The 15,656-nt window shown below is 46.1% G+C and overlaps 1 protein-coding gene and 1 long non-coding RNA gene across 2 annotated transcripts in view; both read left to right on the forward strand.

Annotated features, from left to right (window-relative positions):
* Positions 1–3,163: 3,163 nt before the first annotated feature.
* LOC135370377 (uncharacterized) lies at positions 3,164–10,478 on the forward strand. The gene is made up of 6 exons (XM_064604107.1): positions 3,164–3,300; positions 6,445–6,551; positions 7,413–7,472; positions 7,757–7,816; positions 7,889–7,945; positions 10,305–10,478. Exons 1-6 carry the CDS (start codon positions 3,210–3,212, stop codon positions 10,395–10,397), a joined length of 468 nt encoding a protein of 155 aa, XP_064460177.1. The 5' UTR covers positions 3,164–3,209; the 3' UTR covers positions 10,398–10,478.
* Positions 10,479–11,999: 1,521 nt separating this feature from the next.
* LOC135370278 (uncharacterized) overlaps positions 12,000–15,656 on the forward strand; it is a 138,295-nt gene continuing 134,638 nt past the window's right edge. The window contains exon 1 of the long non-coding RNA XR_010415279.1: positions 12,000–12,355. This is a non-coding gene — a long non-coding RNA (uncharacterized LOC135370278). The remainder of the gene's footprint in view (positions 12,356–15,656) is intronic.

A 15,656-nucleotide genomic window follows, 5' to 3' on the forward strand; every position in this document is an offset into this window, starting at 1 on the left:
TGAGGGCATAATCTAGGCACTTGACATGGCATCACACTGCACACTCTCGTTTGTTTAATTATCGCGGCGCCGGTTCAGTAGGGAGGTTTAGAAGGATTACAAGATATTTAGCAGATTGGAACGTCATTACGATAACAGTTCCGTAAACAACCCAAGCAGCACAATATTGTGCTGCTTGGGTTGTGTGGGCTCGAAGTCGAGTGCAATAGGGGTGGACGGTATGTGTCTTATCAATGTTCTTTAGCTGCAAGAACGTGTTCAAGGCCTTCCACCTACCCGTCAACCCCTATTGCACTCGACTTTCAGTACATTGTGCTGCTTGGGAAGGTACGCCAAGTACCCGATTCTTTTGCAATTGCTGACATCGCGTTGCTGGTCTTGGATTTGAAAGCTGTTTGTTTCTTGTTTTTTTTTTCGTGGAACGCCTCTGATATGTTAAAACCATACCTAATCTGTGCTTCCTTTTGACTCCCTGCACCGCAAGAAAATACCGCTCTGCTGAAAAATATACCGCTCTGTAGAAGCAAATACCGCACCGGAAAGTACCGCTTGCCCCCTCCACACCTGCGCGTGCATTTTCTTTCCTTACCGCCGCAAAAATCGCCATTTTTGGGTGGTTTGACAAATATATTTTTTCTGGCTGACAGTATCACTTCAAAATATATTGCTATATTGGAAAATGTAGCCAAATTAATGCCCTCTCGAGTGATATAAGTTTCATAAACAAAGCTATCCATGTATTCCCAAAATGAATTTTGGAACACAAAAAATCGGTGCAAACAGCAGAAACTTCATAAAGATACGCCGGTATCTTGAACAAGAATACCAATCTACAAGTTCCAAATTATACAAAATGTGGCAAACTTCGTCAGAAATAATATCTGCAAATATCAACACTCTGGATCAAGAAGTTAATAAGTTGTCGAAAATAAAGTCAACACCCACGTTGTTCATGTAACTGAGTGGCAGAGTTCATTGAAGGAGTAAAACAGAACTGAACATCGTAATTTCTGCAGAAAACATTTGTTTCATGTTCAACTTTCCTATTCTTGTACCAGAGTTTGAGTTTGAGTTTGATTATAAAAAAACTATATTTTGTTATTTCACCGCTCTTCTATTCCTCCCAGTTAGTTTTGATAGAGGAAGAACCGCAATAGCGCACGTTATACATATCCACACATTCAGGACAAAAATCTGATTGTCTAACACCTTCAGAGTCGTTATTTTGTGTTATAATAAACGAAATCGAATCAAAATATGCTTCAAATGCGAGTATTGCACATTTGCGAAAGAGGTCCGCCGCGGGAGCCCCGAGACTCAACGACCAAGATAAAATCTCCACACTGCCTCCTTGGCGCAGAGCCAGCTTCATAAATCACCACCACGAGGAAAAACTAAAAGTGAAAACGAAAGTCATTCTGTAGTGTTTATAGCATCCAACAGATGTCACCACTTGTCCATATCTACCTTAGGGACAGAGTAGCGCCGCTCGTAAACCGTCGATCACCGGTGATCGACGCTCTATGGTCGCGGTAAGGAAAGTGTTAACAGATGCTGCTGTAAAAAAAAAATATAGGTTCGGTGTTGCGAGCTTTTCGAGAGTTGGACATATCATGGCTCACTACATTCGTCATTCAAAAAAAAAAAAAAAAAAAAAAGGAAGAAAAAAGCGAAAAAGAGCATATTCACACGATGCAACCTTAGTGCAACTTTACAAGTTGTGCCAATTAGTGCAACTTTAGCGCCGTCTGAACGGGTTGCGCAACCCGGTTGCTAGAGTTGCAGCACGGATCGCCCGGCACTAGCGATTCTTCTCGCAACCTGTCCACCACTTAGCTCCCCCTCCTAAGACATCCAATCCCGCCGTGGCGTACTTCTGATAGACGTAAATTCCGCAGCCCAGCCAGCACGGGTTTCCAATACGACGCTAACAGCATGGAACATGGAAGCTGCCCCGGCGGTTCATGCAAAATATTTCACGAGAATGTGTTCTTGGCTGCGTCAACCCCATTTTCAGCTCTCGCTCTCGCGCGACTGGACAAAGAAGGGGATGACATTTTCTCGGTTTCGTTCAACACTACCATGCGGCTAGCTGCTCACCGTGTGAAAGGACTGTGCAACTTCAATGAGGCCCGTGCATATGACGTCACGCACAGCCTTTGAGCCACGTGACTCGGGAAAGCATGGCGATGCGACACAGGCGTCATACTTCTGGCTGAATGAGGCAACAGCGTGTGTTTTTATAATATCTACCCGTAATTGCACGTACACCGAAACTAGTGACTCTAACCGAAACAACTCACGGCATGCCCTCCTACTGTGACTCCGGTGCGGCAATATCTTTTCCCGAGTCATGTGACCAAACGTGACGTCACTGCACAAGCCTCGTTGCGTGCACCTCGTGTGCAGCTCGCGTGGGTCAGTGGTTAGCGTGCCGGTCATGTCACGTCGAGACTGGGAGATAAGTACCCGTGTTCGAATCCCGGTGCCGGCTGTACTGTCTGTTTTTTTTTTTTTGCTGGGTTTTCCTTAGACTTCGGGAGGGGGGGGGCACAGGCCCCTTAGAAGTCGGCCCAGGACGCACAATCCCTCCAGAGCGTTAGTCGTGAGGGTGACCCACCTCTTTGAGGCTGACAACGACGAGCTTTTTCATTACCTCCATTAATTGCCACCAGTTGTGCCATTACCAATGCCATTACCATTACCAATTGCGTGCAACTGTTGCTGGAACGACGCTGCACCAAAAGTTGCATCGTGTAAATCGACCCTAACCTACATAGTCGTGCGACTCAATCGGGGCGCTCCCCTCCTCCCATCGAGGGCAATAGGACAACACAGCATATGTCAACACAGCGGACAACGCAGTGGAGAAGAAGGACAACACAGCGACGATCGGAGCACCTTTCTGTGTGATTTTCACGGAAGGTGGCACGTGCCATATGCGCCTATCTAAACAGTACGCAGGATAGGTCAGCGGATATGGTTCATAAATTTGCTGAACGACTATGCTGCGGAACAGGGAGGAAATAAATTGCTGCCGTTTGTTCAGCAGCGAGTAGGAGCTCCGTGGGAGCCTCTAAGGTCGCCTCCTCGTGTGAGTATAAACACGTCCAACGTTGACTCAGCTGACTTTCCTCAAGGGCGACAATAATCCATCGCGCTGTGGAGACACTTCGCAGGGTCCGGCGCCGACTGCACAACCCTTCAAAATGTATGGCAAAGAATGGCTGCGTGCACTGTGCTCTGCGGCTCTTTTTGTGTCTGTGATTACAGTAAAGAATCCCTGCGGGGAGCTCCCAGGTGAGTTATAATAACCGGATGTGAGGGCCAACACACCGTGTCGACTGCTCCGTCTAACTGTGTAGTCATAGCTTTCCTCTGAGGTCACTCTAGGCGTGTCTGAACAACAAGTATTTTAGTGCGAACGTGAGATGAATGAACTGTCTTGTTGAATGCTGCCAATGGAGAAATGTAAAACATGCAGGCGTGAAAGGAAGCGGGATAAACATCTCAGCTGAACATATCTGTCGTGCTGTTCGCGGCCCAGCAATAGGCCTCCACCCGAGAAACGTCATCATGACGTCGGTAGACAGACTGAAACCGAAACAAATCGGAAGGGGAGGGCTGGGTTCCCCCCAAGAATGGCCACTTGTTCGCTGCCTCCTACTGAAAGAAAAAGTAGGTCCGAACGTCGTGTTCGCTTCGGGTACCAACGTAAATCCCTCAAGACCGTGGCTTTCGGGCGGGACCTTGTTCGCCCCTATAGCTTCGAGCGTAGTTCAAGCCAACCAAACTGGTGGCGCTGTACAACACTATGACGTCATTTATTTACAAACAGGGAGAAGACTTATTCCAACACTGCTTCATCTCAGGACATTGCATTTAGCATTGGGTCGTGTACTTCTTGTGGAGCTACCAGTACTCTTCGTTGAATTATACGCTGAAAACATCCCTACTTGAGTAATTATAGATCCCTACCCCCGCCATTACATATCTGTAGAGATCCCACACATCTTCTTGCGATCCTTTCTCGCTTTCTGGTTCCTCTGTATCATTCAAGCGCGACGTTATGTTATGTCAAGTCTAGCATATATAGCCTCAACTTCCTTGTCCGTATTGACCTTACGTTTGTATTTTCTATAGTTTGCTAAATTAACCTATCTGCCTCTGCCTCTTTTCCTTTTCTTTTCTTTCCCCTTTTCTTCTTCCTCTTTTCCTTTTCTTCTTTCTCTTCAACTTTTTTCTTTTTGTTCTCATTTTCATTTCTGCCCCATTTTTTTGGAATAGCAAGCCGACCTCCGTCTGGCTGACCTTTCCTTTTTTTTCTTAACAAACATATCCCCCCCCCCATCTGCTTCTATGCATGTAATGCTGTAGTAATGTATAATGCATGTATGCTGTTCTTGGGCAGGAACAAAACATTGTTATTATTCATTCATACCAACCCACGGGCAATGGGGTATAGCGCAGCTTAAGCGCTGAGGCACCCCATAGCACCGTCATCACATATTTCTTTTGTAGTTCTAGTACTACTCTTCGGGACTTGTGAACTCGTGAAGCTGTAAAGGGTCTAGTATATGTACGGCTGTAACCTCGCGAAGAATACAGGTGCCTTGCAATGCCTAAGGCACCCTATCATCAGTGCTACGCCTGTTGACGCTGAAGTAGATGTTGAACATTCGGCGAACTCCCGGCTTCCTGTTGTGAACGTGTCCGTGTATTCACACAACCGATATCCCCCCAGAAGCGGAAGATGCGAAAAGCGTCATAGCTTTCTGCTGTCACGTGAGCGCGAGCGCTCAACGTCGTGTCTTCACGTACACTGCTAACCGTGGTGAATATCCTGCTACACAGCCGCAAGATATTCCGTAGCAGACGACAGGGAAACACGTTGACGGTGTCTTCCGCTAAATGTCGTCTGCTAAATGCGCAGTACGCCACTCCCGATATTGCGCACCGTGTGAATGCTCAACATAACACGGGACGGAACTTCGGCTGTGTGAGCAGTGTTTTCGCTTTTTCTTCCACTAGAATGTTCCGTGAGGATGTCGCTCGTGTGAATACACGGTGTCTATCTTCTTCCTTGTCGTGAGAGGACAGACATACTGTTTCTTTTGTTTGTTTTTTGTTTTTTTGCTGCGTCCGCACATGAATATTGCTTTAGATACCTCACCGTTCTGCTCCACGTCGATTAAAAATTTTAAGTATTCCCCTATTTGCTTGTATGTGCCAGCAAAAGCGGAAAATCCTTAGTCATCTGTTTAACCAAGTAGTACAGGTTAGTGACTTAGGCCCCAGAAGTGTGAGCAAACTTCAAATAAAGTGGAGCCATGTTGTGTTGTGTTACGTCCTTGTGGGCGTTGTCGTGCCCAACCTCAGGCTTCGTCGTCATGGAGTGGACTGTATACTCTACTAGCCGTGTATTCACACGCGACATCGCTACGAAATGTTCTCATGGAAGAAGTAAAAAAAAAAAGAAAGAAGAAGAAACTGTTCACGGGGCGGAAGGTTCACCGCGTCGTGCGTTGAGTATTCGCGTGGCCAGAATGTCCAGAAATGCGTACTGCCCAGGCCTCCATGCATTACACCAAGCCCCAAAAGCTCCCAATACTCACCTTATACGCGAACGGGCGACGGGTCTGCACCCCAACCCGGTGCAGCGAGTGGCCTCTCCTAGGCTGAGGTTTCCCTCCTGCTTCGCATCCGATCTCGTAGTGCCTACACGTGCGCCCACACTTTCAAACTCGGCCGCACGACCAGTCCAAACTGTCGCCAATGCGGTGGGCCAGAAACGGAGGAACACATTATAACGGTGTGTCCGCGGCTGCTTCCGACGCCAGACGGTAACTCCAGAGAGCAGTGCAGCACCCTGGAACATCAGAGCTACAGATTGAGAAGATCGTCCATCTGCGCGGCAACCTCCAGCGCCGCGAATGCGTACAGAAAGCCCTGCTGAACTTTCTGAAGGCACTGGACACTCACGGACGGTTGTAGTGCAGGAAACTGTGAGCCTTCCCCTTTCCCTTATACCCCCTTTCACCCCTTCCCCGAGCAAAGTGCTGCCAATCTAGGCTGGCAGACCGATCGAATCCCTCCCCCCCTCCCCCCAAGAAAAAGCTGTACCACACACAGTTCACTTACCTGCCACATTGATGCTCCCTACATGGCCCCAAAACGCTGCTAAGCCGACCGCGATCCACAATGAGTCACCTTCGCTCGTGGTACACATGTGGTACAGCATGCAGCAGCTTCGTCCATGGATTGTGACGGCTGTGTGCTTTACTCACGAATGGATTACTCACGGGCTCCTTAAGAGGACCATGCCCAGGGGCTCTGTTCTGTCGTTTACGTGTCCGCGCGTCCAGTTGTGTACGTCTCGTATATAGGGAGCAACCGACTTACCTTTTTATTTACTTATTTATATATACGTATACATTTTTGCAGACGAACCCACAATGCTCTCTGTGATCAAACCTGTTGCCCATGCGATCTACAACTGCGTGGAAAACGTATTCCTTAAATACCAAATACGATCCAAATTGGCCATTTTGGTAAGTGAGATAAGAGGTAGGAGTTTATGAGGCGGCTGTTGTGTAAAGTACTATGGATGCTAAGCAGCATACGAAGCTTTGTTATACCAAGGACTTGAATCATTATTGACTATCACTTCATCGTTTCGTATCACATACTGAGCAGTATAAGTCCTGAGGTAGTCAGTCACGAATTAAGTGGCAAACTTCCCCATCCATCGTCACTTCATTTATTTGTTGTTGTTGCGAGGACGTTGTTTGCTCGAATGCGTAACGTTTCATTCGAAGCACAGCCAAGTTGCACTATAGTGGAGTTCTGTGAAAGCTGTCCACGCAGAATCTCAGGAGGTAAGACGACAGCGTTGATTGGCAACACTCTGCGATGCTTTAGCGAGGAACGCCACCACCACCACTAGCGAGTATTACGCCACAAAGATAGCTTGTCAGTGTGGATTACCCAGGTAGTGGCGATGAGGGGACGCACAGCAAGCGAGAGGAGTGAAGTGGACGATGACGTGGAGCACGGATACTGAGTTTCTGATAGGGCTTCTCTCTGGGCTTGAGATGACGTGTACCTTGCAAAGCTCTTCTGGGAGCTGTGGATTACTGTGCCAGTTTAGCAGACCACGCTGGTGACGCATGTGGTTTGGTGTGTGGCCGCGATTTTGCAAGCCGTGGGTTTACTTAGGGCCTGAGAGCCTCGCGGCAGTTTTGTGGAGTTCGCGAAATGATAGGCGACGCAACTTTCGCAGTGCCATCGTCGTGACCCAGAAGCGTTTTGTATAGTAAAACATTTTTCGCAGCGTTCTCTCGTTGCAGTCGATGAGCGCGTGCTTGACGAGGTGACCATATAGAGCATGCCGTTTCTTTTTCATGTTTCAGGCAGTATCGGGCATGTGCGAGTTTCATGACAAATGCTTCAAGAATGCACCTGGAAAAGTGGTGAATGCTCACTCCTTCGTTCTTAAAATAAGAGAAGTTAAAAGGGGCGCTATAAAGTGCAAAAATTTTTCGGCGTGAAGGATGTCGTTGCCATTGACATCAACGCAAAAATTTCTGCGCTTTAGTACCTCTTTAAATTACTCTAAACGTTCAACTAAAAAAAGTTGTTTTCACGTTGCTCAGTATACTTGATGGCGCGTTATTGTGATTACTTGGCAAATATCCGAGTATGGCAAATAATGCAATTGATACCATTGCTCACTGCGTGTTTCATTGATTGTTAGACGCAGGAACAACGAAGTGCAAACGTTGATTGCATCGTAGAAAGGCTTCTGGAAGTGTTGGTGAGTTCCTTTTTGCTACTAATCATGGACGAATGCTGTTGTGGCACTGATCGTCATTTGATGTCCTTTCAGCCGTACGATGAGCTGGAGTCCGAGCACGATCCAAAAATTGTTGTCACGCACGCATTGGTAAGTATTGTAGAGGAGATGGTGTCCCCCTGTATCCGTGCATTCACGCTAGCGACATTCCCGCAGGGAATATTCCAGTAAAAAAAAAAAAAAAAAGAGAGAGCTGATCACGTGCTGCAGCGTGTTACGTTGAGCATTCGCACGGCGCGAAATGTCGGGAGCACGCCCTACTAGATTATAATGACCATGCCATAATCGGCAACCCCTTTGAGAAGCCCTTCCGCACGATCCGCTGGGAGCGCTACACATCGGCCCGCGAGATATACATCATGATTGGACGATGGAAATCTGAATTTGGGACACGCAGAAGCGGACGTACGACTGCCGTATCAGACGACAGCAACAGCTCCCATGAAAACGCGTGGAATGGTGATGATAATCAACTTTATACAGAAACATCTCTCGCGGGACATCCACCGCTTGTACAAAAATAATAAGGTAATCTGAAGTACAAAGTATTGTAGAAGTTGAGGAAGCAATAACCGTGCCGATGAGCAGCGCCACCGCTACCTTCCAAATACGGCGCTGGGAAGGGACGCCTATGACATGGTCGATATAATCTGGTAGGTCGTGGTCGGGAGTGGCGTACTGGCTACATAGCAGACGACACCGACGGCCCTGTCGTCTTTTACGAAATATCATGACGTTCAGCGCTCGTGCTCACGTGGCAGCCGACAGCCATGGCGTTCTCCGCATGCTCCGCTGGAGCAACGCCACCTAGATGCAGAAGGCCTGCTTCTTGCCTCCTCTCCGTCCTTAGCGACGTGGACATATATAATCAGAATTCGTCTGCTACTGCGTGTCGCCGTTCTGTGGATTAAAGAACTCGCAAATGATTGCAGCTAACTTGGAACCTGTAGACCCGAATCTGTAGACAAAGAGTGCGACACGCTTTACAGAAAATCGGTCTTGAGAAAGATATGGAACCGTTTTACGCTTTCTTTTAAAGATTTCCCATTTAGTATACGGGGACGTTCACTCACTGCTCGCAGACGACGGTGGTTCGTCTCCATGGCTACGACCGCGGAAAGCTCGTTCGTGATTGGCTACTGCCGTTGAAAACACGATCCAGATTGGCTGACTCTTAGTTGTTACGTCGCGTCGACGAGTAAGCCGGCTTTCTCTATCTAGGTGGTGTTGGCTGGAATATTCTGGGGATTGTCGATCGTGTGAATACACCGTATGCATGAATGCAGCGTTCCGCAAGAGAACAGTTCAGAACAGCATTTGGAACAACGCGCGGCTGTCATGGACGCAGAATGCAGAGGTGTGCCTGCGGTCCATCCGTGGGGCGATGTAGCATTCCGTTGTTGCCTTCGTTGCTCACAGTTATTTGTTTAGATGCGTTTACTGCTAGTGTCAAACAACAAAAAGAGCACTACCGGCTTCTTGGCGGCTAATATTTGTCCATGTTTTTTTCTTCGTCATGGTGTTTCCCTACCATGACCAAGAGAGAACTGGTGTTCTGGGGCTGGAACAACATAGAAAGGACAAATACATACAAAGCCTCAAACTGCCTAAGAAATGAACGATGAAAGATGAAAGTCACTGAAAATGTTAGCCTTAGGTCATCTTTTATCATCACCCTACCCATGACACCTATTTCAATTCAATTCGATTAATTTTCATCTTTACGATGTGGAGACGGGGGAAAAGCTGTGAAACAGCTTGACAAGTATCTATGTGAGTATGAACGTGAAACCTCTCTTCGGGTATTTGTTGCTGATTCTTGGATGGGTGCTATCTGCCGCCAAGTGAGTCAGCTGAGGCATGAACGATGTGAAGGGAAAATAACGATACAACTTCGTTAGTCGTTAATATAGAAGTAGAAGTGTGCTTTGCGATGCTCTATACCTGTCTTCATTTCCTGGAGACACAGCGGTGGCACTGCATTAAAGTGCAACTCCAGAGTGGACAATGATATTTATTTTATGGCGTTTTTTAATCAACCTGGCTCAGCTTGAATAATATAAATGCCGCCAGTAAACATCGTGCGCTCCCACGATTCTTCGAAAGAACCCGCTAAACTTCATAGTTTCGGATTCTCCAATAGTATAGATGACGTCATCGCGCGCTGCGGCGTCTATCCCTGTCTCCGCCTCAAGATGGCAGTCTGCCAACAGCTGGTGGTGAGAAGATGGAAATAAATTCGGTAGGACAACGAAGGTACGAGATTTAGTTCGTAGCGGTACTTTAGCGCAGCCCTATTGGAATCTTTACCGTACTGACAGTGAGTGACAACAGCCATCGCAGCCAACGATATTCTATGAAATCTTTCACGACCCTTTACGCCTCCTCCTTTTGTGAACGCCTGTGAACGCTGTGAACACGCGAAGCAAACGTACTTGTAATTTTTCAGCATTGCCTGCTGGATCGTCTTGACATGCCGATGGAGAACAAACGCAAGGCGAACGCTGCTTTCCATTGGATACTAGCAATCGTTCGGCTGTAACTCTCATCTAGCTGCAGGGGGCCGTGCAACATCTGCTTCGCACAGCGACATCTCATAGTGGTGATAGTAAAGCGAAGTAATTTCTCCTGTTTGTTGCATTGCTCTAGTGGTGCTCAAGAAACAGTGACCATATTGATTATTTGTTCTGTCATATACGAACCTTGACTAGTACTTCCTTGAAAGACGCCATTTAATTGCGGGGAAGCCGGTAAGTGATTACACGGTGTCACGTTCACTGTACGCATAGGCGATTTTCGCCGAAAACCACCGATTTGTGAGGAGCGAAGTAACCAGCGACTCTCACACAGGATTTCTGATTATAATTAAACACAGAAAGCTGGAAACCCTAATGATAGTGCAAGCGGCATTTGGATCAGGAGCGTCTCCCAATGAGAATAGTCCTCAACAGCACCCCGCTGCTAAGAATTTCGCTGGGATTGTGAAATTTTCATTATTTAATAGAGGAATAAATTATCGCTCATTCTGAATCCATTTCCCTGGTTGTGACCCATGGGACGATGACGATGATGATGATGATGATTGTAGCCCATGGGACGAGAACAAACGTCTGCGGGATAAAACGCCGTGGCGTCCACAATTACCGAGGGAAATCAATCGCGCCCACATACGCGTTCGCCGGGGTCACTTTCAATCAACGTGCCAACTTCCGTTGGCTATAACGTCAAGGGACATTCAGAAATGACAGTTTATCGCATTCGAACTCGCTCCGCATTTCGCTCGAATAGCTATCGCATTCGAACTTTCGAAGCCTTCCGTGGTTCCTTTATCTAGGACTATACTCACACTAGAGACGTCCCCACGGAATATTCTGTTTGAGAAAATTTATTAGACGACTCATACTATAGAGCACACTACGAGTACTAATACTAATATTAATACACACTAATACACTAGTTGGAATTAGTTATAATGCACAAGATACAATGTATATATGGTTGCATGACTATGGGACTGTACATATATGACTACACAACTGTGACTATATACACATGACGACCACATTCGTCACTGTGGCTATGTACATATGAGATGGCCTCTATACATTTATGGAGGTGCACCAACGATGCTAACATACGCATACGCATACGCACATACGGAATATTCTAGTGGCAGAAAAAGCAGGAAGCTAGGACAGTTGAAAGAAGAATGAGGCAAGCCAGCTGGTGCGACGTGGACTGAAGATTCATACCTTGAGTTTGAGGAGAACTAAAAGGACAACACAACCCTGAGTCTCTGAGTTAGTGTAGTCGTGTTGTCCTTTCAGTACTCCTCAAACTCAAGGCGGTTTGAATCTTCAGTCCGAGCTATCACATTTTTTTCACATTTTCCGCTTTAGTATTCTGGGGAATGGGGGGTGGGGGTTGGAACGCCAACGTCATTCTACGTTAAAAGATTGTGCACTCTGTTTAGCTGGCGTTTCTTTCGGGCAATGTCGTGCTGACAACATAGCGCCCGAAAATTCTCTTGCCCGATAAAAGACTCCGCTGCGTGCGCTGTGTGGCTGCTCTTATCTCTGTCCAACATGATTATGACGGAGTAGGTGATTTCCCTCTCTTGGCGATGCTGACGGATAAGTGCGCGTACGCAGTCTAGCGATGTCTGGTGCGTGTGTTGTGCCGCAGTTTTTTGGTTCGGAGCCTTGCGCGTTCTTCACGTTGTTTCTGGTTAGTGCGGTACGAAGGCCATGCTGGTGAAGGAGATTGGAGCTTACAATGACCCTTGCCGTACTATAGATGTCGAGTGTAATGGTTTCCCTTTCTTGCGTCGTGTGATAGTGTGCACGCGTGACTTGGGTTCAGTGTGCGGTTTTGAAGAAACTGGGCAGCCCTACTGCCATTAGAGATTTGAGCGCCGGCCGAGACCACCACTGCTGATACGACGACGCGACTATAAATAGTTGCCTTAGTGGACCACATGAACTAGTGAAGCTCATGTTGGTGAGTGCAGGAATTTATTTTTTAACGCACTAATTGCGTCACGACGAAAAACCTCCAGTTACTGTGCATACACACGAGCGACGTTTCCCGGAATACTCCAGCGGAAGACGCGCAAAAGCGTCATAGATTTCTGCTGCCACGTGAGCAATAAGTGTCATGCCTTATCGTGCTCTTTTAACCGCGGTAGAGTGTCTTGCTGCTGGCGCACAGCTTCGTAGCGGAGGATAGTGGCGACGCCGTTAGAATGCGGTCAACACAAGACGCGGCGGAACATCTGCCCCGCGAGCAGTTTCTTTCTTCCGCTAGAATATTCCGCGGGGGATGTCGTTCTTTGTCGGGATGTCGTTTTTTTTTGGGGGGGGGGGAGGGGGCATTAAGATGACACTGTGCCAGTGTCGTCTTGACCATGAAGAATTGCTAGGTCATCTTGATGCCGCAAAAAAAAAAGAAAAGAGAAAAAGAAAAAAAAGAAAGGTGTCTTGACTCGGTCGCTTCGTTGTCGCTTTCATAAAACATATTCAGTCCTGCAGTGAAGGGTGAGCAGAAACCCGTATTGGTAAAGAAGAAAAAGAAAACCCGATTGAAGGAGGAGCTGGTGTACACTGTAGTATAGGCTGATAGCAGTGCTGTACGTAACGCCGTTGCCGAAATGGGTACTTTTTCCGGTATCGATCTGTGGATCGTGTCACTTTCTTAAATCGGTATCGGAAAATTGTTTCCGTTACAAATTTATGGTATAACACAACCGCAGCATCGATACCGATACCGATGCTTTTGTAGTGTCCCCCACCCTTTCTTCATCGGTCATATTTCTTACTGTTGTTTGCTGTGACTGGTCCGCCTGGCGCGGACATACGGAAGCTTTGAGCGTCAGGTACTGCTAAAAAGTCAACCAAAGCGTCGAAACTGAATAATAAATATTCGGCTATTTTTCTTGCTAAACTCTCTTCTCCCAATCCGCTGTCGATGTTGCAGCTTTCAGGCAACTTCTTCATATTTTCAGCAAAAGTATCGGGTAAAGTATCGCGTTACTCTTTTTTTTTTTTTTTTGTAGTAACGCTAGCAGTACTCCGTTACCTTAAAAATGGAAGTATGGATATCCGTATTTCGTTACCTTTTATTCGAGTGATATCGCGATACGATGTTTCGGTAACGGGTACAAACGCTGGCTGATAATTAACGAGAGACACTGAACAGCAGGTGTGACAAACGCTTTAATGAAAAGTCATCAAGCGTGCTCTCTACCTCGTTGATGCGCGGCGAACAATTGTCTCAGGATGTGGAAGATTCCCATCGCTTTTTTCTCCACTCCTAAGGGTACCCGAGGATCGTTGAATAAGCATGCCTGGCCAATGAAACAATAGAAAGTGGTTTAGGATATATACAAACACTATATAGGGATGGGCCAACCGAATCCTCGAAACCTATAGGCATGGATTCGAGATTCGGGAATCCGAATCCCAGTGCCCAAAACGGCGAATCGAATCTTTCGAATCCACGAACCACCTTTATTTATTTATTTATTTATTCATTTTTTGTTTTTTAATTGGTGCCTCCGGAGTCGCCGAAAGCCTCGTAGGCCGACGGGTGTTTTCTTGTTTTCTCGTTTACATTGCTCTGGACTGAAAGAGTTCAGGCAGGAACTGCTACATTACAAGTTTAAAAGTAATTAACATATGGTTTTGCTTTTAATTGTTACGTAGTTTTATGAAAATAATTCAGACTCGAGAATTTATGTATTCCTCGTAGTCGATGAAATAAATTAAGTTTAAGAAGAACTATATGGGTATCTCTTTTCTCCTGAAACTGAACTACGATTTAATTTGTTTTTCATTAAACGAAGGTATCATATTCTGCTTCAAAACGCTTTTCAGTACACTCCAAGAAAAAAAGGAGTAAAACGGGGAGTAATTGCAGCTTCTACTCCCCTAGTCTGCAATTACTCCCCATTTTAGTCCCCAAACCCGAGATTTAGTCCCGACATTTACTCCCCAGGACTGCAAATTGTCACTAAACTTCGCGAATGGTCTCCTGAATGCAAAAGCCTACGTAAATATGTGCCCTTGGTCAATTTGAACGGCCTAAGGCTGTATAACTCAGACAACGTAGCAATTTTCCAGCCACACGCAGAGTAAGAAACAGTTAGCGCATCTTTCTTCGCAAATTGTGCCCTAGTATGGCGCAAGATTTTATATCACTCGATATATCACGGTTGACGGTTTGCTTCAAAGTATTTTCATGCATGCGCACCAATTATGTACCTGGGACTCTTACAACAGCGCGTGAAATATGGTCTTCGCTCTGTGACATTAATTTACTCCCGTGCATTTACTCCCGAAAGGGACTATTTTTTGTGGCAATGCAATTACTCCCCAAAAGGAGTAAAAATACTCCTTTATTTTTTCTTAGAGTGTAGAACGTTTTTTTTTTCTCCTGGGTTTTTCAACTCTTATTTAAGAAAGTATTCGAACTATTCGAGATTCGTAAGATTCGTGGATTCGTCTCATCTCTAACAAACACACAAACAGCGAACACAAAAGAATGTTTTCGAACGACTCCCGCGCCTTGTACATGCGCACTTCCACATGGGATGATTTGTCTCTTGCTGTATCGAGAGTATATCTCCTGTAAGCTGGACCAAACTTGTACTGCTCTTGTGCCGTTAACAGAGCCCTGCGGGACGCGCGGATAACAGGCGCGCTTTCCTGCGGATGCGGGTCTCGATTTGTGATGTTGTGCGAGGGTCGGGTACCGGTGTCATTTTGGATATCAGCACCGGTAGCGTTAGAAAAAAGAGTTAATGAGTTAAAAGAGTTAAAGATGTTAAAATGAGTTAAAGTTAAAATGAGAGAATGAGTTAAAGAGTTAAAAGAAAAAAGAGTTAATGAGTTAAAAGAGTTAAAGATGTTAAAATGAGTTAAAGTTAAAATTAGAGAATGAGTTAAAGAGTTAAAAGAAAAAAGAGTTAATGAGTTAAAAGAGTTAAAGATGTTAAAATGAGTTAAAGTTAAAATGAGAGAATGAGTTAAAGAGTTAAAAGAAAAAAGAGTTAATGAGTCGCCCGAGTCGCAGCCCCGTTTCGTTATGTACTAATAACGCCGTCAACGGGTATACAAAGGACCTTCCAGACACATAACCCACCAGGGACATCCTTGGGGAGTATACTCACAGCTGACGCCCATGTTTCTTACAGTCGCTGCTGGCGGATGGGGAGCGGATGAGATGTAGAAAAAAAATAAAATAATAATAACTTTTTTTTTCTCGTCTCTGTCCTCGTAATAGCGCGAGCGTCTTCGCTCTT

This window comes from Ornithodoros turicata, chromosome 10 (assembly GCF_037126465.1).
Source record: "Ornithodoros turicata isolate Travis chromosome 10, ASM3712646v1, whole genome shotgun sequence".
Classification (NCBI taxonomy): domain Eukaryota; kingdom Metazoa; phylum Arthropoda; class Arachnida; order Ixodida; family Argasidae; genus Ornithodoros; species Ornithodoros turicata.